Source organism: Centruroides sculpturatus, unplaced genomic scaffold, assembly GCF_000671375.1.
Source record: "Centruroides sculpturatus isolate CEXI.00-Female unplaced genomic scaffold, Cexi_2.0 scaffold891, whole genome shotgun sequence".
NCBI classification, from domain to species: Eukaryota; Metazoa; Arthropoda; class Arachnida; order Scorpiones; family Buthidae; genus Centruroides; species Centruroides sculpturatus.
Window position 1 is genome coordinate 225,698 of NW_019385112.1, and position 24,589 is coordinate 250,286.

The window sequence follows — 24,589 nt, forward strand, 5'->3', positions numbered from 1 at the left end:
TTGTTTTTTTCCGTGGAAAAAACGAAATTACTTTCTAAATAACCCAATAAATGATAACTAAAACATGCAATGTATTATATCAGAAACATGCTTTACAAATAATGTTCAATATAAAGAAAATTACTTTTATATAAAATTTTATCTTAAAATCTTAAAATTTTTTAATAAGGATGATTCAACTTCATTTTGTTGATTAACGTAAAAATATCAATCAATTTGACAATAAGAAATTAAGTCAAGAACCTTTAAGGTCTGTCGTCGTCGTTCTTCAGTCATCCGTTTGGCCTCATGCTCTAAGTCTCTCTGTTTTTGTATCTGGTGTTCTTTGTCTTGCACAGTTATACGATCTTTTCTAAAATAAAACTCTGATAAATATTCTTTAATAAATTATTTAATCAAATTATAATATGAACTCCGTACTTTTTTACAAAAATTGGTTTTAATCTTTGACCCATTTCTTCTTCAGAATCTGAATATTCTTCATATTCAGACTCCTCAGTTTCTTCAACTTCAGATTTGCCTTCTTCTTCCAAATCTAATAATTCCTAATTTCAAAATGCTTCGTGTTAGCAATTAAACAGACACAAAAAATATAGTTATTTTCATATTTACATTTATTAAGATTTATCGTAATAGTGACAAAACCACTGTATATTGCTACATTATCTAAAGGTTGTTTTAAAGTTACACATATATATCTGATATATTCAAAAATATATGTTATTTAATAAAATGTAGAATACTTTGGACACAATCATATCAAATTAAATAAAAATTTAAAATAAAAAGGATTAAATTCTAGTTTTTATTTGATTCAATTTGAGATTTCAAAAAATATTGAAATATATTCTTACTTCTTCAGCAGCTTTTTCTTGAGCTTTCATTCTTAACATAGCACGTCTTCTTTCAATTTCCTGTAAACAAATTATTATTATTATATGTAGTAATAATGAAGATAAAATTCACTTTGAAAATCCTAAACATATAACAATAAATATTTTTAATTATTTATATCAACCTCATCATCCAATTCTTCTTCATCACTACTTTCTTCATCTTCCCTCCACCTACGAGCATGTGTTTCTACTGGTTCTTCTTCTTCAATTTCACTTACTTCTCCTAATGCTATAACTTCTGGTTCATGAATATGTCGATGTCTTTCAATTCTATGAGCAGTAAAATTTTATTTTAAGTATGTAGCTTTCTTTATTTAAATTTACTTGATTATTTTAAAAATTCAAGTACTGAGTGATCATAATTGAACCTCTGTGATGTTTATCACATGGAATGTGATACTGTCTTTCAAGGCTTCCAAATTTGCAAAATGTCTTTGATAAACTACATTTTTTAAGTGGTCCCACAAATGAAACTGCTTTTTTATTGCCTGAAGTGACATTGGTAGTAATTTCTTTTTACAAAAATGTCTTTTACATATCCTGAAATGCCAAGATTTGGTTGCATTTGGAGTAATAAATACTTTTCTAAATAGCACTAAATATAGAAGTATTTTAAGTATGATCAGCAGTATAATTTAACTGTTTAACTTAAATTTTTAAAATAACTAATTAAATAAACAAAAAAAAAAGTTTGTCAAAAATTTTTTTTAATTTATAGTATACTCTATTTTACAATTAATATTAAATAAAATGAATATAATATTTTCAGTTTCAGAAATTTCCCTAATGATATAGTATTGTGAGATCTGGAGAGCATACTTTATCATAAATTCTAGCAAAAAGCCAAGTATAAGAAATTTTCTTTGTTCCATCTGTTTCCCATGGAATTAGGAAAAGAGACAATCAGGGGTTAGTTTAATGGTAAACAATCAACTAGAGAAACTCATGTTAAAAGGGGGTCTTTGATGCAAAAAGTCCCTTCTCCTCCTCATCAATGTGAGAAAGTATCAAAATAAAATTATAACAGCTAATTATTGACACATGAGAATGTCGAAGAGTTAAACAAATTCACAGTATGAATCTAACAAGAAGTCAAATTCTTACTGCCCTAGCTGGCTTGTCAACGACACATTCAGTGTCATCACTTCCAAACAATAGGTCACCTGATTGAATTCTCATACTTGATGGGGATATAATGGCTGAGTACACAATTGTCAGAGAGATCAATCCCAAAGGAGTATCTCTTGCTCTGTGACTTGTGTGACTTCCAGACCATCTCCCCGGCTCCCCCCTCCGGATATTCACTTCTCGGAAAGTCTCCCTACTGGTCGCCAACATTACCTCAGCCAACATACCCTCAACACTTGATCCACGATAGTCTCAATGACATCGTATGAACCAGATTGAGAAACATCGAGTTGACGACACAAGTTATTGTACTGTACTTGTAAACTCTCTCTCTCTTAAGAAGTAGGTCATAATGCGGGGTGGTATCCACAGAACCTCGCAGTGCATACGTTTAATAACTAGCTATATATTGTAATCTGTTAATTTTCTATTAAACTTGTTGAATTTTACGATAGTTGCTCTTACTCATGTATTACCGACACCTTATTGACTTAGCAACGACCTCCACACACGACATATAGCCCTCCTATTTGCCAATAATTTCGCATAATCGCAAGTTAGGATGCAAATTACAACTATCCTAACTGGTGTCAGGAAAACCATCCTCAAAATGTAATGATCTTGAGACAACTACATTTAATAGTCATCCAGTGACAACTGAGCAAGGACTTGCCATCCCCAACATCAGAAAAAGAGTTTAGAGCTTTGCCCTCTAACCCCCAGCTTCTCTCAGTATTAATAATGCAATATTAGAAAAAAATGAAATGTATAGTAATATAATTTTGTTTAAAAAATTTGTCTATTCATTTTGACATTCAACTATAAAAGTAACTGTAATTTATAATTTAAACAAGATTCTGAAATAGGTAGCACTTGACAATGACTATGACAATTATTAAAAATTAGATTTTCATATGATTAAAAATCCTGATGTTAATAAGCTGATCATATTTCCTATTATCTATTAAATATTAGTTAAATATAATTTTGAAAATAGTATAAAAATTCAGCTTAAAATGCTACATTTTATGATATTCCATCATTGCCATTTTGCAAGTAATACATGTATAGTTAAAGTTTTCAAGGTTTTACATAATTTGGAACTAGTAATTATCATGAAAAGGAATAATTTCATTCAAAAATATCAATTTGACAACAAATTTTTCAAACCATAAATGATATATTAAAAAAAATTTTAAATCGTACATAAATTTTGAATGTTAACAAACCTGTCCTCACTATCTTCTTCCTCTTGTTGCTTTTGTAGACGTTTGAGTCGACGATCAAATTTTTCTGCTTCTTTGTCAATGGGTACATTTTCTGCAATTTGTGCTTGCTGCTTTTTTTCAAATGGGAATTCGTCACCACTTTCCTCTTCACTACTTTCTTCTGGTGCATATTTTGGTCTGAAATAAACAAAAATATATTTAAAATGTATTTTATACTAATTTTAAGATTTATTATTTTGCATTTTTACTAACAGTAATATACTCTCAATAACAATTGTTATTTAGAAAGAATATTTTATATTTTTGTATTTATTATCCCAAATAAATCTTTCTTCCTCCTTAAATATTTCTCATAGTCTTTTTTAAGATGGCATAAACTAGACTATAAGACACACATTCAAATTTGCATAATAAAAACTGCATATCTGGCTAACTTAAAATTATTTGAAATATATAATGTACAAATTAAAAATTGTGTAATGAATCCTTACTCCTTTTTCCTGTGGAAAATATTTGATTGATTTTGTTTAATTTTTGCAAAACTGTATAAATATCAAGATAAGAAGAAGAAGTAATGATAGTTGTAATGTGTTGTTTGAGTCATGTTGAGAATGGCTTGAATATCAGTATTTGGAATATATGTCTCAAAATATAATAATACCATCTGGCATTTTAAAATCAATTGTGTCAATTGAATTTTATTTACAGTAGAGTGTCGTTTATCCGAAAGAATTCCAGTCAGCAAATTTAAATTTTCGCTAGTGCTGTGGCGCTGCAATCTTTGGCTATGTCTTGGGCTAATCCATGTTTTAGCTGGCAGCACTGGCACTTATGTGTGGTGTTTTTCTGAGGACTGTGTGTCATGTTGAATCGAACGTTTTTGATACTATATTAACTTCTAAAGTATAATTTTTTTTTGTTTTTGTATTTTTCAATATATTTATTTTGTTTGTAAAAAATAAAAAAATAATTTTTAATGATACAATATCCACGATTATTATTTTAAAAAGTTTACGTTAGGCTTAACAGCGACGAAAATTCAACGCGAAGCGACACACAACGGAAAAAAATTTCAACATGGGATAGGTTAATATTTTTTTCGTATGTAATCGGTTATCCGAACAACCCCAGTCCCCAATTGATTTGGATAAATGATGCTGTACTGTATTAAAGAATTTTTATTGAAAATGATTGTTGTTATTACCATATTATAGTGACTGTTTTTTGAATAGGTTAAAACATTTTATGTTATTTTAAAAATTTTCATATTGTGGCAGGGTTTAAGCTGTCACTAAAATGCTACAAAAATTTAGATTTAATGACAACTTTCTTGGCACATTTCACAAAAAACTAACATTTTCCATGTGGTTAAGATGCATTAACCACTTGAAATTTTAAAATGTTTTTAAAATGCTTAGTGATGGGACAATACCAAAATTTCTCCTGATTTCGATTCTGCTGAAAACTCCAGATTCCAATTCTTTTGAATACTTTCTAAACTTTATCTTAGTTTAGAAAAATTAATGATTTACATTACAAGCATGATACATTCATTAATTAATAAACATCAAGCTTAAGGAAAAAATGATTGGGAAATCCAGAATCAATCTTTTGAAAGAAACCTGAAAATTCTCCATTTATATGTAGATATGAAGGCTCTTATTGTGAAGTAGAAAATAAATTTGTAATCTTACTGCAGATAAAGTTAATATTGCAAAATTACCCCACAGCTAATTCCCTTTTACTAACAAAAAAATCTACCCCATCGTGTCATCTAAAGTCACCATCTTTGAAAACTTTGTTTTGTTGGCCAACCAGGGAGGGGGAAGGTAATGAGAAGATGCACTTCTTTTTTAATGCTTCTCACAATCAGCATGCCTCACATAAGCTGTAATTCCATTGTATTTAACACTAAATGGGATTCGGAAAATGATGCAATGAGTCAAATGAATAATCATCATCATCAAGAATTAACCAAGTTTTGAATTTGTTCACTCGAGCCAGGTTTTCCTAAATGTACAGTACTATTGCATGTACTTATTCAAGGGAAAGAAGAATCAAATGCCTAGACTGATTCATCTTGAAAAATTAATTTTTACTTAGAATCACGTGAAAAACATTAAAAAATTTAACATATTACAGCATCATTTGCAAATCATAACAAAAACGTTAATATTTAGTTATAATACAAAAGTCATTTTATCATTAAAAAGCACTTCTATATAGGCCAAAACTAATTTAGCTAGGACAACACCTTATATACTTTTCGGCAACACTTTTAATTTGTTTAAAGGAACATTTTTTGACCCTTTTCACAGGTCTGCATCAGGTTTAACAAAAAGATTTGAAGTGTCTTCTTAAACAGTGTGAACCTTCTTGTTAAATCTGGCACAGACCTTTGAGAAGGGTCAAAAACATTCCTTTAAAGAAATTAAAGGGTTGCTGAAAAAAGTATTTAAGGTGTTGTTCAAGCTTTTCATCATTATACGTAACTCAAACAAATATTCAGTTCTAAATTTAAATAGCAATAAAACAATTTAAAATATTTTAAATGAGCATTTCACATGTATTTCATTTTATTTGATAATAATATTGCTTACCTTCTTCCAGAAATGTATCGGTGAACTTTCACCTTTTGCATAGAAATTTCACCTATAAAAACATTTATTAGCATTATTATATAATTCAATATACACATTTAGGGTCAATGTATTTGTATTCAGTTTTTGAGATTAAAAAACTAAATTTTATCTATTAAAAATATGGAAAAAACTCTGGTTTAAAATATGTAAATCTGAGATAGATATGACAGGGGTCTGGATAGTATAACTAGTTACACATCTGCATGGTATATTCAATAACCAAAAATAACTGGTAAATTACACGAAAATGAAATCATACAAACATCTTAAAATTCCAGCAAAAATTTCTTTAATCACAAACATTTTTGAACCAGTTTGATTATTCAGCTTTAATAGATTTGTAACCAACAAAAGTTGAACCATCAAAATGGTTCAAAAATATTCTTAAGGCTAGGCCTTCGCTTGCGATTTCTAGTCACACAATTTTTCAGTGGCAAAAATAAAACTCATCGTTTCCAATACAAGTGCATACACTAGTAACTAAACAATCACAGTGATTAAAAAATTGCAACCGGTCCTATTTTCGCTGCGATGTGACTGTCGCTCTATCCAATAGACAGACATGGACATGCACTTACTTGCGATAGTCTAGTTGCAGTTTTGTATGGACTTTCTCCACATTGTGTCATTATATGTTATTATAGATCAATTATTCCCAACAATTCATCGAAACTACTTTTTGTCACTTGGTAATACTGGAAAAACTTTGCAGGGTGCTCAGATAAATCTTCAAATAACTTGTAAAACTGCCCTTTCAATCAGGGCTGTGGAATCAGAGTCGGGAGGAATTTCTAGCCAGAGGAGTCGGAGTTGGAAAAAAATGTGTCGGCTCCGACTCCCACATTTTAAATTTACTTTAGTTTTTTTTTAGTTAAATGAAATAAAATTTATTATATATTTATTAATTTTTAAAAATCTTTTTATATTTTGTAATAATTCATTTATTTTAAATACAAAATACATCAATTTAATTTATTAAATTTGTAGTGTTCTTTGTAGTATTTGTGTTTAGTAGTAAAATTATTTTGACCCAATTGAATTTAAATATTTTGGATCATTCCTTTATTATCCCTGCTCTAAATAAGTACTCTATTTTTCTGAATGAACCAGATTAATTGATCAGAGTTCATATTTTTCTTTTCTGAACAAGAAGCTGAAGTAGCTAGATCGCACACTTTTTAATTGAACTAACGGCAACATTCTATGACAAGGGGATAGAAAAGCTCATCCACAGATATGACAAATGCCTCAATCTTCACGGTGATTATGTCAAAAAGTAACCATGTCTGTACCTAACTTTTGGTAATAAATTCATTTTGTTATTTACAATTGTTTTTTTGTTTTTTTTTTATGGACCATCGGAGCTTGAAAAACAGCCTACGTATAAAAGTATTTGGGTAAATGCCCGGAGCTCCTTTTAGAGTTCAGAGTAGAATACACCTATGAGCGCCTCTGCCCCCATAAAATGATTTGGTATTTAATTTTGCCAGAGTCGAGTGTTTATTTACAGACTCCGCAGCCCTGCTTTCAATAATCTTTGGCTCATTATTGGGTACATCCAATAACGATGCTTCCATTTACATCTCGCCTAAAGCAAAACAGCAATCACACCGGTAGTTTCAATGACATCCATTGGAAAACTGTTCTAATTCAATGATTTATCTATCACAGCATGCACACAGTATAGATTTTTTGCAGCAGTGATTTATTGGTTGCCGCGACTAGAAATTGCAAGCGGAGGCCTAGCCTAGGAAATTTTTTATGGGGTTTTCTTAAACTATTGGTGAACTTTCACCTTTTGCACTTCACCTATCTTTACTCAAATTACTTACTTAAATTGATTTAAAATTAGTCTAAATATAACCCAATAAACTCAATTATAATTTTAATTCAAATACCGTAAACAATATTAAGTTAGCGTGTGGCTTATAAACAATTAGCATGCTTTTAACCGAGAAGAATAAGAGCGGCCAGTTGAGAAACAAAGCTCAATACAATTTTTCGGTGTATTTTATAAAATGAAAATTACCAACCTTTCTCATTGACGACGGGAATGGCTCCCGCCGTCGATTGAACTTGGCTAGCAACAGCCGCAAGCGCCGAAGCAGATGACATCTTGATAATTCTTTTAAATGCGTAAATACCTAAGACGACTATTACGTTAAAAACTTATTCTTTAATCAAACGTAACTCGAATAATGGATTCCGCCATATTGTAACTTGACTTGATCTGAGCCAGTGTTGCCAACCTTTATTCGTGTATACATATTTTTTTTTACTAAAATTACTGTATTCTAAGAAATCTCCATTTTTCCTACACTTTAAATTTTATCGTTAATTAAAATATATTCACAGTTAGCCATATTATGACTACCCAAATAATTCAAATTAAATTATATTTTAAAATTGTTTTTGGATTTAAATTTTATTTTTGTAACTTCAGAGATGTACAGTACTGCATATAAATGTCTATTTATATTTTATAACGAGAAATTAAAATAATAAAAATTAAAATTTCAAAAGAGATATTAAAATCAACAGATTAATGTTTGCCAGATCAAATGACCGAGCGGTTAAAAATGTTCGTAATAATCTTCCATTTAAAATTCAGCACGTGCGTATATAATTTTATCAATTTATTCCAAATGGGGGCGCACCAAAAACGAAACGTCAACGTGTACGCGGGTTAAATTTCGATTTCGAAAAATTTAAATTTTTTTTTAATTAAAAAATATTTTACATATCATCCAATCAGATAATCATAAATCGAACAATAATTTATATAAAAATTTCGTCGTCGTTAACATCATCAGCTGATCTGTCATTTTAACAAAAATGACGTCATTGTTACGTCTAAGTTATGGCCTCAGAAGTTTGTTACCAAGACCGTATTAAATCAAAAATCGAAGAAGCCGAAGAATTAATAAATAAATGCAAAGATTTGAAAGTAAAAGATGGGCAGAAGAAGTTACAGAAGAAAATAGAAGCCGAATTAAAGTTTCTTTGTAAAGTAAGACCATGCTATTCTGCATTATGTAAATTGATTACATTCTTGACTGTTTTGAGTGAAAAGTAAATTAAAACCTTTATTTTTAATACCAAAATTTGTTGATTTAAAATTTAATATAGTCCTAGAATTTTATAAAATAAAGTGGAAATTTAAAATTAGTAAGTCGAAATGATTACATTTTATATTGTTTGTATTGGACTTTAATTAGGTTTTTTTTAAAAGTTTTTTCTCCGTTGGCACCGAGGCCTTTTTAGCGGGTTCGGCCAGGCCGGCAACCGGCGACGAGGGACCGGGCCGACATAACTGGACGGACGAACTCCGAAAATGTTTTTGGGGTTTATCGATGCGTCGGCCCACCGGTGGCCGAGCGGTTCCATTCTCCGAACGATGGGAGTTTGTCGTGGGTTTGCGCCTGGCCGGGACGAGCTGGCCCCGTGAAGTTTTCTGGGTTTTCTTGTCTGTAACGCCCGAATATGGGCCTGTTACCCTTAAAAAAGACCTCCCGGAAGGCATTCCCCTAGGCAGATCGTCCAAGTGTTGTGTTGCTGCAACTTAACTAAACAAACGAACACCAATGCTTCCGGATTTGTCCAGGATTCTCGAGTGGTAGGCTGATACCGTAATTGCTCGGCTGTCTAGCCGTTACTTTAATTGCTTTGTGTGTAATGCTACTTTTTGCCCTAATATAAACAGTAAATTATGTATATGAAGAGGATTTGTTTTATTTTTTAATATAAATTACAATATTGTTTAATTTGATATCTATATGCATATATTTGTATATTTTATATGTTAATTATAATTAAAATCAACATATACAGCATATGATGACTAGAATTATTTAGATTTAAAAGTCTTCTTTAAGCATGATATTTACTTTTTTTTGGTACAGGGATCGACACCATACATACATATGCTTTGATTTTAGTTAGCATTATGTAGAAAAAATTTCTTTCAATTGATTTATAGTGAGATGGAATAAATAGTACACTTAGTAAAATAAACACATAGAAACATAATGTATTTAATCATTTATCATCATCATTTTGACATGAAAGATTACTCTAAAATGAGTAAAAATCATAAACTTATTTCATAACAGAATTATATGATATATAATTATTAAGAACTTGAAATACAATGGGCTAATGTTTTTATCGTTAATGGGAAATGGCAGAAAGCTGGTGATCCTGTTGTATTGAGCTAGGTTAATGTTGGAATACAAACTGCCAGTTTGTGCCCATTTGGTGACAGTTTGATCAGAGTTTTTAGTTTGTTAGGAGTTGAAAATATCTCGGCTTTTATTAAACTTCAGTTTATTCAACCAATTAACTTTTTCCTTAAAATTAATGATTGTAAATGAATTAATGAATCATGTTTTAATTCAGTTAATGCTACATAGTATGAAGCAACTAGCATTTCTCTTTGTCAGTGTTTGTTTCTAGAGCTTTGTAAGATAGTATGAACCTATTTTCACTATTGACACTTTCACCTGTTTCAAATTCAGTGAGTCCCTAGAATTTCTTTCGAGGTAAAATTGTTTTTGGTCAGATCTATTATAAGTTTATTGAATTATAAATACATGTATTTTTTGTATATACATTTTTGTATGTGTATATTTTTACATAAGTATATTACTTTTACTCAATATATAATTTTCTAAGTGAAGCTGGGTAGTTCGGTTAATATTGTATATAATTAACAAAAATATATTTTTTTTAATTGTATATTTGGGACCAGACTGGTTCAGTGGATTCCACATTGAAACATTTTATCTTAATACACAAACCTCCCTGTAAAATTTCAGAAATTTTCGAAAAAAGGCACAGTAGTTACTAAGATTCAAAGTAAATGAAAAGATCTCCTGTCCACACACACACACACACACACACTAACATCCCCAACTTTTTTGCATTTCTTGACATTTCAAGATCCAGTCCAAAAATGTTTTGTTTTGGGTGGTCATTTTCTGACTGATTGCCATACTTTTCCTCTGTTATATAACAGCTAGGAAAGTAAATGTAATATTTGAATAGTATTTAATAATACTTTTTCTATATCTCAGTTTTTTATAGTATTATACTTTATAGCAGATAAACAGCTGATACAACTGGATGCAGTTCAAATGAACACACTAACATCTTTTTGAGCTTTAGTGTTTACTTTATAGCAGATATCAAATCCATGTTATTAGCATTGTTTTCAATTGTGTTATAAAATGTCTAATAGATCTGTTCTAAACATTTACATTTATATTTTTTAATAGTTTATAAGAATTTTAGAATTTTTAAATTTATTTAAAAAATATATATATATACATTCATTATTTTATTATATGTTCCATATCTTTTTTTTTTTTATTAAAGTTTTGTATGTTTATTTCAGCTTTTGAAACATCCAGAAAGAATCAAGAATGAACATTTAAGATGTTCAAATCTTTCTCATTTATCAGCCATATTATGTTGTGCAATGTCAACTGTAAAAGTTTCTGAAATATTAAAACCATTTTCATATATTGTAAATAACATATATGATGAAAATGAACAAAAAAGAATTGTAGTAGATGTTGTGGCAAATGATGGACAATGTTGGATTAAAGTTGTAGCTCGAAATCCTCAAGCAATGGCACATTCTTCAATTGGTAAGAATGAGTTTTAAGTATATTGAGTAAATGTCCAATTATGAATTCTTTAATTTACAGCTTATAAATTGAATATTTGCAGAAAAGGAAACCAATAGAAATAAAAATATATTATTTTATAGAGTAGAAGTTTGCATGAAGGAATACATTCTTGATAAACTTGAATATCTGGTAATCTAACAACCTCTGAAAAATAATCTGGAATTGTCTGATAATGATCCAGTGTGATAGTCTTCTGCAAATCAAAGTTTATTTGGACAATATAATGTACTAAAGACCTTGGGCATTAACATGTTCATTAACACTTTCCCAGGTTTTTCAATCAATTTTATAATAACTAAGCCCCGGATCGAAAAGATCATGTTTTTGGATTTATTCTCAGAACAAAATTAATTATAAAAATAAAACAAAATTATCAAATTTTCTTCAGTTACCTATTTATTAATTAATGCAGTATACAATATTATAAACTGTTTAAATATGACCATACACATACAAGAAATCTATTAATATTTTCTTCTGTCAGACTATGTGGACAGTCAGTAAGAATGATTTTATACAATGAAAAACTTCTCTATGCTCAACTGTAGTCACAGGATAGTATTTCAGCGAAGGTACATTGGCAAGCCCAACATCCTCAGGGATCTCCAACTAGACAGCTATTAACTTGGCAAAACACAGAAAAACCACTGTTCTTCTTCAGAAGCACTACCAACTTTGTGTGAAATTTGTCCCCACATAAACCAGGAATATTTTGTATAGAATTCTCCATTGTTTGAAAAATTTTTAGGTATTCTTCAAGTGACAACCCTCTTGGTTGTAATGCTTTAATGATATCTGAAAAATTTAACAAATGGGCACAGATGTAAACTAAAGAAATGATTAAATGTAGATTCTCTGAAGCTTCCTTAATTAACATCCACAGCAAAAGATCTTTCTGATTCATCCAGTTCATTGATAAAATTTTGAAAGTCAAGTAAATGATCTGCATAGAATACTGTCACTTTTATCCATGTGCCCCCATATTGTGACTATGGGAGAGGGTGGCAAAGGATTATCTGGCAGATGCTCATGATGTGTAGGTAGTTTGCATTGGTGCTTTTTCAAGTAGTTTCTTCCCAGAACAAATGAGGACTTTTACATCTTTAAAATGTAAACGAACTTGTTCAGCCAGAAGATGTAAAGTGTGATTCAGGCAGGTTACATGAATAAGATTATATAAAAAGTTCTCATCTTGCTTACAGACTGAACCTCCTTCTGTAAGCATGATGAAAACTTTAATTATACAAGAGCATTAAACCTTCCTGAACAAATCTTGCTATTGCGTCTGCATTCGTCCTTTCCAAAAAGTTACATAAAAAATGATAAATTTTAGTGCAGTTTTTTCATCATGTTTTTATACTACCATTAAAACAACATATTGTCCACATGCATCTACAGTTTCATCTACAGCAAACCATATAGCATTGTCACTAATTTCTTTGCGGATTTCTTCAAGAATGTCCTGACGAACACATGGAACATAATTCTTCCACAGTGTTGATTCATTAGGAAGATTCTGCTTTGTGTATTTTTCTAAGTACTTCCTGAGCAAGGGATGCTTCAGTTCTATCCTGCATCCTATAAAGGTCTTTGCTGTATCTAAGAAAAATATTTCTTTGATCCTGTTGATGTGCTGTTTGCTTGTGTCTTGCAGAACACACATGATCCTTAAAATGGACATGTACACAAATGCATTTTGACATACCTTGCAGGACATTTTGTGCCATCCACTGTGAAGTCTCGCTCAGCTAAGTTTGCTTCCCTCGCCCACTTCAGCAGAAGTTGAGACACAGAACTTTTATTCTTACCCATTAAATTTTCTAGTCTGTAGTCAAATATAAAACCTCAAGGCTGAGCACACTTCTGCACTTCACACTGTCACTAATAATTTATTAAAAAGTAGCTGAAAAGTTACTGAATAAAATTAAATTAGCTCAAAAGATAGTCAAGATGCTAATAATTTTTATTTTCATCAATTAAAACAAACCTGAATGTGTCATAAAGTAATTCAATCTGGCAACATTGTTTACAAATGACATTGATGGTTTTGTTTTGAAATCCAAAATGGTTTTTTTTTGGTACCAACAATTCGCTCGTTGCTAAATTCAGCATTGAATGCTGAATTGATTGCTGAAGCAGAAGCTGCATGCATCCGAGTATTAATTTTACACCACCAAATGCTACAGTGATGATGAAACATTATTGCGTATCTTCAGTTGGCTATAATCTCACAGTTCAATGAGATATTTAATGTTAATTGATTTAAATGTACTCTTTTGCCAAAGTTCCTTGATGAAAGATTATGATATTTTACTATAAAGATACTTTTGCATTTTAGTTAAATGTCATCATTTTGATGCTCGATTAAGCTGAACAAGAGTAGTCAATGAACAAGAACTTAAATTCTCATGTATTTTATTATTATTTAACAGATTGAAAATAACATTATAATCAAGGATTATCAAACTTTGAGCACTGCCATCTTGATGAAACAAAAAAAAAAAAAACGTTCCGAGGCTGCTGTAAGTTATACTCTCAAACTGGGCATTTGCTTTACATGCAGAGCAATGCAACAAACTTATTAGCAACAATTTTGCTTTAAGCTTCCTGCAGCTGCTGCAGCACTGCTGAATTTAGCAACAACCCGAATAGCATCAAGGACCACATACATGACAGTAAATTAATTAATTTAAATAATTTAGAACCGCCGGGAGAAAAAATCGGCCCGGAGCAGGACTCGAACCCACAACTCCTGCTTGCCGTGCAGATGCGTTGCCAGTTACGCTAACTGGACCTCCAGTCCGATCTCCTCTTCCAGCATATAGAAGCTAACTATATAACCATCGATGGTTATTACGCCTTGCCGGGGCTTGCGATGGCGGGTTGAGTGCCTTATACGTGACAGTATTTCTCCAAAAATTATGAATGTATTTTAAAAAATTGCAAGAAAGTACAATAAATCAAGCATTTTTGCTGATTTCGGTTCAAAAAATGTAAAAAGTTCCTCATATTCTTCGAAGCAAAATGTGTTATTTTCGGAACTGTCTTTGATTCTTGGATAAATCCAAAAAGTCTGGGAACTACTGATAATAATAACACAATGTAGTCATGTACTGTATCATCATTAGACTGTTTAAAGAGCATGTGTAAAGAAATTGGAAGCATACAGCAGCATATATTTGTACAAAATGTGCAGCAATATCTGCAAAGAAAATATTACTATTGATTAAATTTGTGTAGATGACAAATATAATTAAGATATCCTCCTTTAGAGTAATCTGTATTTACTGCTATCTAATTTGAATGAAGCAGAACATAATGGATATGTAAATTATGATATGCTTTAATGAAATGAAGATAAAATAATCTTTATTTTCATCAATAGAAATGCGAAAGCATTTTCATCATTGTTATCATTGTAGTTTGCAAGTTTAATATAATAATGGATATAAAAGAAATGAATATAAATAACAGTAAATTATTTCTAGATCTACTCACTCATTTTACTATTTAGACCTACTCTATTATTACTTGTTTACTAACTACTGTATTTATCAAATATTGAAAAAGATATTTATATTTCTAATAAGAAATTTGAAACTTTTTAGCCAAATATATCTAAAAGCTAGATTATTTTCAGGCTAGAATTAAGCTAATTACTAATTAATTAAATTATGGAATTTGTTCTGAAGGTAGACAGTTAAGCTGTTAAGTAGACAGATTCATATTAAGATTAATAATTATCTATAGAAATTAATTCTGAATTTTAATTAATTTAGGAAATTTTGGTATTTGAAGAAAAGAAATGCTTTTTGTTATCATTTTATGCATATACTTTGCTTATTATTATTCCTATAAAGTAATACCCCGAACTTACGCAATAGGTGGGACTGAGTGGTAACCGCGTAAGTCGAGGTATAATTTCGCATATAAATACATACAAATAATTTTTAATTGGGGCCGGAGACTAAAGAAAACAATAATTTAGAAAAAAATGTTTAATAAAATCTTAGATAATACATATGTATAACAAATTAGGCCTATATTATTTTACAATTTTTCACATTTACTTGATTATTACGCCATAATTTTAACATTGTTTCCATCTCAGCGATAATACTGTGACGTTTACGAATGATGCTTGAATTTAAAGATTGAGCATTTTTCACAGCTTCGAGAATTTTTTCTTTGCCTTTTATAATTGTTCTGACCGACAATTCCGGTAGATCAAACTTCTTTGCCAATTCACAAATTTTCATTTTTGTATCGAAGTCTTTAATAATGGGTACGTTCGTAAAGTCAAACGAGTTAAACAGGTTAGTAACAAATCGTTCGAAAAGTCTAATGAAATAGGAATAACGATGACTTCATTCTCACTTAACTCGTTCAACTTTACAAACATACCCAATTTTAACTTTACATTCCAAAGATAAAGTTTTTCTTTTCTTGTTTGATTCAGAAGAATTAGTTCTACTTCATTTGGATGACATAGTAGAGTCTGTCGAGTCTCCGTAGATATAACAAACACAGAAATAAATAACACAAAATAAATTGTAGCTATGTGTGGATTCTGTGCAACACATCCGAACATGTAAGCTGAACAATAGTGTGGGGGAGTGAGTAATCAAGGGTTGCGTGGCGCTCAAACAAAAGACGAATCGACGAGATTTGAAAATCGCGTAACTCCAGGTTCGCGTTAGTCGGGGTATTACTGTATATGAGTAATGAGTAAATACAGACTATATATTATTTCTATATAAGATGGAGGAATTTTGCCATATATAACATTTTTAAAAATTGATTACAATTAGAAGTTTATTAATCTGAACATATTGGACCAAAATGGTGCTGGATTATAAAAAAATGCCATTGTGCCAGATATTTTTGCAATATTTTGTAACTTAAGTGTGTTCTGGACATTGCTAGAAATTTTGTACAAGTATATGCTGCTATGTGCTTTTGATTTGTTCTTTAATCAGTCTAACTATGATATAGCACATGACTACATTGTGTTAAGATTGATTGAAAAATCTGAAAAAAAAAAAATGTTAAGGAACATATTACTGCACAAAGTCAACATTTATAATAATTCATAGTATGTATATAATAATTATTTTCCAGACGTAATATATAGGGTACATATGATTTACAAAAGGTACGGTCAGGGCTGTGGAGTCGCGTAAAAATCTACCGACTCCGACTCCAACTAAAACACCAAAACTCCATGGCTCCGACTCCGATTCAACAGCCCTGCCAGGGCTGTGGAAGTTGCGTAAAAATCTACCGACTCCGACTCTGACTTTTCCTTACCATCCGACTCCGACTCTGGCTAAAACATCAAAACTCCACAACTCCGACTCCACAGCCCTGGGTACGGTACATTTGCTCTGAGTGTAAGAGAGTTTTTAGGTGTACTGCCCTTACATTAGCTTATGAGAAAGAAAATACATCAGTTAGGCATGTTACTGGACATAAAAATATATCCTAGCTCTAACAAGCTATGTTGTTCATAATATTCTTTTAGCATAATACAAAGTCGACTAATAGTTTCCAACCTTATTTGGACCTTTGGTATACTTAAACAATGATTCTAAGATTGCAGCACATTTAATAAAATGTTATTGGATTGATCAATAGCTCTCTCTCATATTTTTTCTATGATAGTTCACTGATACAAACTTCTAAAATACAGTTGATAACACATAGTAATATATTTTATTATTAGAATTGTGATACACTTAGAATGACTTTACAACACACCAGTGTGCTGCAGCACAAAAGTTGGGATCTACTGATTAAACAAACTATACAAAGTCTACAGACTTTGTATAGTTTGTTTAAATCCAGCCCTCTGGTACTGTAATTATTTGTTTACAAATCAATCACAAGAAAGAGTATGAAAACAAGTCTTTAAAACATTTTTTATTTGAATGTGGCAGTAAATTACTGATGTGGACAAACAATACAGGAGTTGTAAACAAAGGACTGAGACAAAAAAAGAGCAATGTAGTGTTTTTTCTGGATCATTACAGATAAAAAAGTTTTTTATACTATTAACACAAACTTCTTCTGTATGTAGAAATTTAAAATTTTTTTGGCTTATTTATACAACTAAACTTTGATTAAAATTTTCTATGTTAAAATAATACAGCAAAACCTCACTAAGTCAAATATTATTTATTCAAAGTTCTGTTAACTCAGCTGTCTACAGGCATTGTATATAGGTTTTCAATATAATACAGTCTTGTTAAAGGAAAATTGTTAGTACTTTTAACTCAAACCTATTTTCTTGTGTACTTCCATCCTTTTGATAGTGTGTGATCTTCATATTCTCTTACATTCTGTGTAAATACAGACAATTAAGGTAAACAAATATTATGATTCCGTGCCATCACAACCTTTCACATCCTTTTACTGATACAGTATGTTATCAGTGCTCTAATTGGAACACAAGGAACCACCTTAATAATGTGCTGAAAAGCACCATAAACTGGATACAATTTTATAATCACTCTGAAAAGATTGTTGATAAATGGCTTGATTATGAGAAATTTACACCCACAGAAAAATTGAGAAAATTAGCTATTAAACTCTTTAACTTGAAATTTGGAATTTTTTTACCCCTTAAATTTTGACTTAATGAGGTTTTAATGTATAATATGCTTAAGAAGAAATTTCAGTATTTCGTTTTTGTGCTTTTTTTTTTTAGGGAGTTGTGAATTTGGAAGACGTACTATAATTAAACAACTTGAAGATATGATTGAATGTGCAAAACAGAATCCATATATGTATCAGTCAATTTGCATTAAAGTATGGTTTACTTCAGGAATTACAAGGCATTTAAAGGAAAAAATAGAAAAGCTAGGTATAGAAGTAATTGCAGATAATATTCAGGATGATCCAATTTTTTTTATTGATGCTGAGGATAAAGTTAGTTCTAGTTGTGAAGATTCTGATGATTCTGAAAATGAATTGGTTTTCATTAAAGATTATTATAAGTTTAATAATTTTAAAGCAGACAATACTTTACCTCTGAGAGAACAACATGAAAATAATCTTGAATCATCTTATAAGCATGATGTATTTTCTTTACCTTCAGAAGCAGCATTAAATTTGGATGTTTCAACAATGATAGCTTATATTTCTGCACTGACCAATGGGCATTGTAATGTCAAATTTACAGAAAATATTTTAACAGAGCAAGCAGAACGAGAGAGAGAATTTCCAGTCAAAAGTGTTCTAGATAAATTATTTGAAGGTAATGTATAAAACATACATAAAATTTTATTTATAAAGGTTGTAGCTAGTCTGTTTATAAATTTGCTTTACTGATTATTAAACTATTATTTACAATAACTACAGTGGAAACTTTATGGGAGCAGGGATTCTTTGGATAAACAAAATTTTGGATAATCCAGAAACTTGTATTTTTTCGTGTATTGGCTTTAAATACATAGGCTAAAGTATTGTACATGAACTATGAATAATGTATTTGAAAGTAAATTAATATGCTCAAAATCTAACATAATGTTATATATACACAACTTAGTTTTATGATGCTATAATCAATTGTTGACTTAATAGTTTTCAATTATTTGAAGAGTTTGGTCTCTACATATTATACTCTGTGATATGTAAAAATGCTACATACAGTATTCAAGTTTTTTTGAGAACTGTTTTGGATAATGTAGTTTCTACTGTAATTGTATTATTTGTTGTACATAATGTAATAATGATTATTTGTGAATGGAATACTGTAATAAGTAATTGACTTATAAGGAAAATAATACACAATATAAGTACTTATATTTTTATTCTGATATTAATATTTACAGTTAAACCTCAGTCTGTTGTTTCTGAGTGTATTGCTTTCCTGGAATATCATTCGATTTCTAAGTTTCCTGAACAAGTCTTGTCTAAACTAGGGAAATTAACTCCATGTTGATTGTTTCTGAACTTATTTTTTCCATACTTATTGGTCAGGAGTTTTAGTCCTGGATAATGTTGATCCTAGACTAATCCATTTTTAAGGTAGAGCAACACATGACACACAAATGTTAGTCATCAGTAATAGTAACAGGAATTGATATTTTTGGGACATGTAGCAAAAAGCAGTTTTTGACTGTGTACAGTTAGTTTGACCTTGCACATTTGCATTTGTCTTAGCTGTTAGACAAATGAGCTGGAGGCAGTGGCGTAGCAAGACCTAAATTTGACGTGGGCAAAGTACATTTCGCGAGGCCCTCTGGTGGTGCAAGAAGACGGATTTTATAAAATAAAAAGCAGTTGAAACTGTCAAATTTTTATTCATAAAAATTCAAATTATATTCTTTGACTAACATTAAAGAAATTTCCTGCTTTTAGCCTTACTGAACTCCTTAAATAATAGCGGCCGGATGGCCGAGCGGTCAAGGTGGCAGCCTACCGCTTCGACTGAAATAATTAAATCCTAAATATGCGGCCGGATGGCCGAGCGGTCAAGGTGGCAGCCTACCGCTCTGGGGGACCCGGGCTCAAATCTGAACGGGTCGAAAAATCCCCAGGAATTTTTCGGGGGGTGGTCTGTTCGGATATGTCGGGCCCCATCCTCACCACCCGGCAGCTCCATTATGGGCCTGGCCGAACCCATAATGGGCTTGTAAAAAGAGGCCCTCCTAGTGCCCACAGGGCGGAAAGAGTTAAAAAAAAAAACTCCTTAATAATTGTATCGTAATTTAGCTTAGATGCTATATATGCTTCAATAGATAAAACTGCCAAATCTGAAAGTCTTTCCAGGCCCATTGTATTTCTTAAATAATTCTTTATTAGTTTTAATTTTGAAAAGCTCCTTTCAGTGTAGGCAGTACTTACCGGTATTGTTAACAAAATTCGAATGACAATGGAAATATTTGGGTAAATTTCTTTCAAGTTATTTTCTGTTGTGTATTGGAGCAGCCGTTTCACATTTTTAATGAAGTTGGGTAAATTTGGGATCATTTGTTTGTAATTCTTCATATAATTCGTAAGGTTGGAAGCCACTGCTCTCACCCACTCGCAGGACTGAGTGTAAATCTTGACAGTTTTTTAATATTTGCTATTTTGGAATATTTTTTAACTCGCTTAGATCATAGAGAAAACCAAAATTTTCAAATTTTCATTTTAAAGACATAAATCTCGAATCCATATTGCTTATTATAGAACCAATCGTGGTGTTAAATAAGTCTATTAAGTTACCAGAATTCCTAGTGCCGTCGTCTGTCTTGAGAGATTCTCTGTGACCTCTTAATGCCAGATTATGAGAGGATAAAAAATTAATGATATCAATTAATCTCTCAAACAAATTGTGCTAATGTTTTTGAGATTCACGAATTAGCCTTTCGTTTTCTTGGCCTCTTATGTCAATATATTTATCGTTTTATGACAAGAAAAAATTTTTCTGTTGCGTTCACAGCTTTTTTAAGTAATGCATAAACCTTCGAGGCGCGAGGCCCCATGGACCGCGAGGCCGTAGGCAGTGGCCCACGTCGCCCACGCCTTACGCCGCCTCTGGCTGGAGGAAAAAGGTGGAGAGAATCTAGTCCTGTTGTGAAACTCTGTTTGTGTGCCAGAAATGGTGATTTTTTTTTATACTTTTTGATGATAAAATATAAAGTTTATAATTGCTAATTTAGAGATTTAGCAACTTTCTACATTCCTAGAGATAAAAAGATTGATATTGTTGATATAATAATTTTGCTATTTTGCTCTAGTACTTATCTTGTTAGTAATATCTCATTAACTGGACTTGGCAGCACAGCCTGTAAGTGTAAATCACTTATGTTTTTACTTAGTTGTATAGGTACCAAACAGTTCAACATGCATTTGATCTTTTATATTGCTTGATGTTATTGTTAGCAATGATTCTAATTATCTCCAGACTACATAATAAAAACATGAACATGAATTTCTCATAGTACAAATTGCTTTATATTATAATAGGTTACAATGCACCATTTCTTGTAAGGAGGTGTTAACTGGTATACATCTTGCTTAAAATTACTTATTTACATTTAAAAATACTTTTACAGTTAAAATTTCTTGACTTTACTCTGAACAGCACCTAGTTCATGAATAATTCTGAATAACACATTTGATCACAATGTTTAAACAGTATTTCACAGGTTCTGTCATGTCAAAATTTCAGTTGGAAAAAAGATCAAAGTGAAAAAGGGCATCCCAAAAAATTCCAAAATTTTTGTCAGTTGATAAAAAATCCCAATCTGAAAACACATTCTGAAAATGGTGGGTGGCATTGCACAAAACTATCTTTGGTTCTCGATGTCCCTTCCTAATTTTATTCCAAATGCGTGATGTCATTAAATAGCTAGATGTGTGGTGCAAAAGCTCGACATTTTGCTGTTTTTCCTAAAGGGTGATTTGTGATTCAATTTCATGCTGAATGTCAAAACAAGTGGACTAGGATTTTATTGCAACTTGTTATTGCCAGTATTATATTTTTATCACCACTTTAATAAAAATATCACCAAGTGGTGATTTTGACCCTATGCAGCATGACACCTGCTTTCTGGGTTTTGGTTACCTAATGAATTAGATATTGGGCAGTGATGACAAAGTCGTACATCCTTACACATATTGCAACATGTTTGCTGTGTGTGGAAGAAATGTGTTGCAAGATGGAAAGTAGAAGTCTTGGGAGGAAGGGAAGGCAGTGATGATGATGAATCTAAGTCAAACTGAGCCATATTTTACTGAAGTACTTCATGTATTTTTGTCTGTAAAGGTATTTTTGTATGATTGTGATATTATTAAAAGAGTCAAGCAAACATTGTGAATATTTAAAGTTTATTGTTCACTTTGAAAAGGAAGAGTATTACTGAACAAATGAAGTTTAATGATGATGATGTCTTCAGAAAGTAATATAGGTTGAATTTGACAGTGTAAAAAAATATCATTGGTATAAGTTTTTGATTTGGTAAATACATACAAACAACTGTGACTGGATTATTTTTTATGGGCAGGAAAATAATAGATGCTGTAGGGCTTATATATACAGTAGAGCGTCGATTATCCGAATCAATTGGGGACTGGGGTTGTTCAGAAAATCGATTTTTCGGATAACCAATTATGTACGAAAAAATACATTATTAATATAGAATATCAGTATATCCCAATAATAGTATATTAATATATCCCATGTTTAAATTTTTCTCTGTTGCGTGTCGCTTTGCATTGAATTTTTGTCGATGTTAATCCTAACGAAAATTTTTATAATAATAATTGTGGCTATTGTATCATTAAAAATTATTTCTTTATTTTGTACAAAGAAAATAAATATATTGAAAAATATAAAAACAAAAAAAATTATACTTTAAAAGTTAATCTAGTATCAAAAACGTTAGATTCAGCAGGACACAGTTTGACTGGAACGCTTTCGGTTAACTGATGTTTCGGTTGATCGACATTCGGATAATCAACGCTGTACTGTATAGACTATTATGTAGATTTCACATCTATCATTTTCTTGTATCTGTAGTTTTTCCTGAACAAAACATTAAATTGAGTTTTACTGTATCTCTAACTCTAGTATTTTATTATGAGAAATTATTTATTTAATCATTACTTCTCTTCTGAATTTCAATCAATATTTTAAAATATTTTGTATAATAATAATAATTTAAACTTCATTTACATAGATAGGACGTTGATATGCTGTGAAACTGCTTATAAAGATTTTAATAAAATTGTTGCAACTATCGGTGGTAAATATGAAAAACTTAGAGCTGAAGAATTATTATCCAGAATTGCTGTAGTTCCTGATTGTCCATCAGAAAATGCACTTTCTTTAAGAAAAAGTAGCAAAGTAAAAAAACGTCCAATGGTAATTTATATTTTACAATAATTTATGACACAGCTTATAATTTCTTTTTTAACATCATTAAATCTTAATTATTTCAGTTAGATATTTATAATAATAATAATAAATAAAAACACACACTTAATGCAATCAACACACACAAATTACAGTACTGACATATTCATTTGGAATCATACATTGATCATAAATTATATTAATCATCTTAAGTCATCCATAGAAAGACTGACTGAAAGGTTTAAAGCAATCATTAAACCTTTGTTGTTTTTGAGTAAAGACAAAAACAAAACATCAAACCTACATAACACTGTCCTGGATCTAACGCAGTGTACAAAATGTACAAATATCATCATATTTTTGCGCTCAAAAGGAGCTCCATGGTAGGCATCCTAATGATCTCTACCAGGATTATGTTGACAGAACTGTGTTAAATGGCTGGCTGACTTGTGAATGTCACTTTGGAGAGACAGAAGTGTTCATAATTGCCATAAAAGCTATGTCATAAATACAAAAAAATATAGAAAGCACATTTTAAAAAACTTAAGATGACACTTGTAGGAAATGCCAAATCACACATGAAGTTATATACATCACATCAGGTTGCAAGCTTAACACAAACTGACTACTTTCAGATTTTTGCTTATGTGTAACTTGTATATTCTTAATACTGTTTTGCCTAATACATTTTAAATTAAAATGTAGTTAGAACTTTGGATCTGAAGATGAATGTTATCTGTTATAAAAAAAAAATGCTTAAGCTGTAATAAAAATGGACTTCTTAAAATAAATAGCACACAATATGAACTCTTATCAGTGCAAGCAAGAATTTTCTGTGTGTACTATTTTTGGTAGTATGTTTTTCCCAAAAATTTTTTGTACTTGATAAAAAATTGCTTACTATTTACCAAAACTTTAATTTTTATCACAAAATTTATTGGAATAATGATCAAAATGCATTAATTTCAAAACAAAAGAAAATAAAAGTTAACTTGTAATTAAAAATTATACACAAACTATAGTAGTAAACATTTTATTACAAACTGTACTTATCATACAATATTTTATGGAAATAAAAGAAATTCTTAAAATATTCAGTATAAAAAATTTTAATTGCAAATTCATGTAATTTTAAAATTCAATAAAGTAAAAT

At 30.6% G+C, this 24,589-nt stretch overlaps 2 protein-coding genes across 2 annotated transcripts; one reads left to right on the forward strand and one right to left on the reverse strand.

Moving 5' to 3' along the window:
- Positions 1-207: 207 nt before the first annotated feature.
- Positions 208-8,134, reverse strand: LOC111634945 (microfibrillar-associated protein 1-like). The gene is made up of 7 exons (XM_023379782.1): positions 7,929-8,134; positions 5,854-5,905; positions 3,254-3,430; positions 1,019-1,166; positions 855-914; positions 421-545; positions 208-352 (listed from the first exon to the last, which is right to left on the reverse strand). Exons 1-7 carry the CDS (start codon positions 8,008-8,010, stop codon positions 208-210), a joined length of 789 nt encoding a protein of 262 aa, XP_023235550.1. The 5' UTR covers positions 8,011-8,134.
- A 390-nt stretch (positions 8,135-8,524) lies between these two features.
- Positions 8,525-23,466, forward strand: LOC111634946 (UPF0415 protein C7orf25 homolog). Its single transcript, XM_023379783.1, has 4 exons — positions 8,525-8,905; positions 11,291-11,546; positions 18,298-18,846; positions 23,261-23,466. Exons 1-4 carry the CDS (start codon positions 8,756-8,758, stop codon positions 23,464-23,466), a joined length of 1,161 nt encoding a protein of 386 aa, XP_023235551.1. The 5' UTR covers positions 8,525-8,755.
- Positions 23,467-24,589: the final 1,123 nt, after the last annotated feature.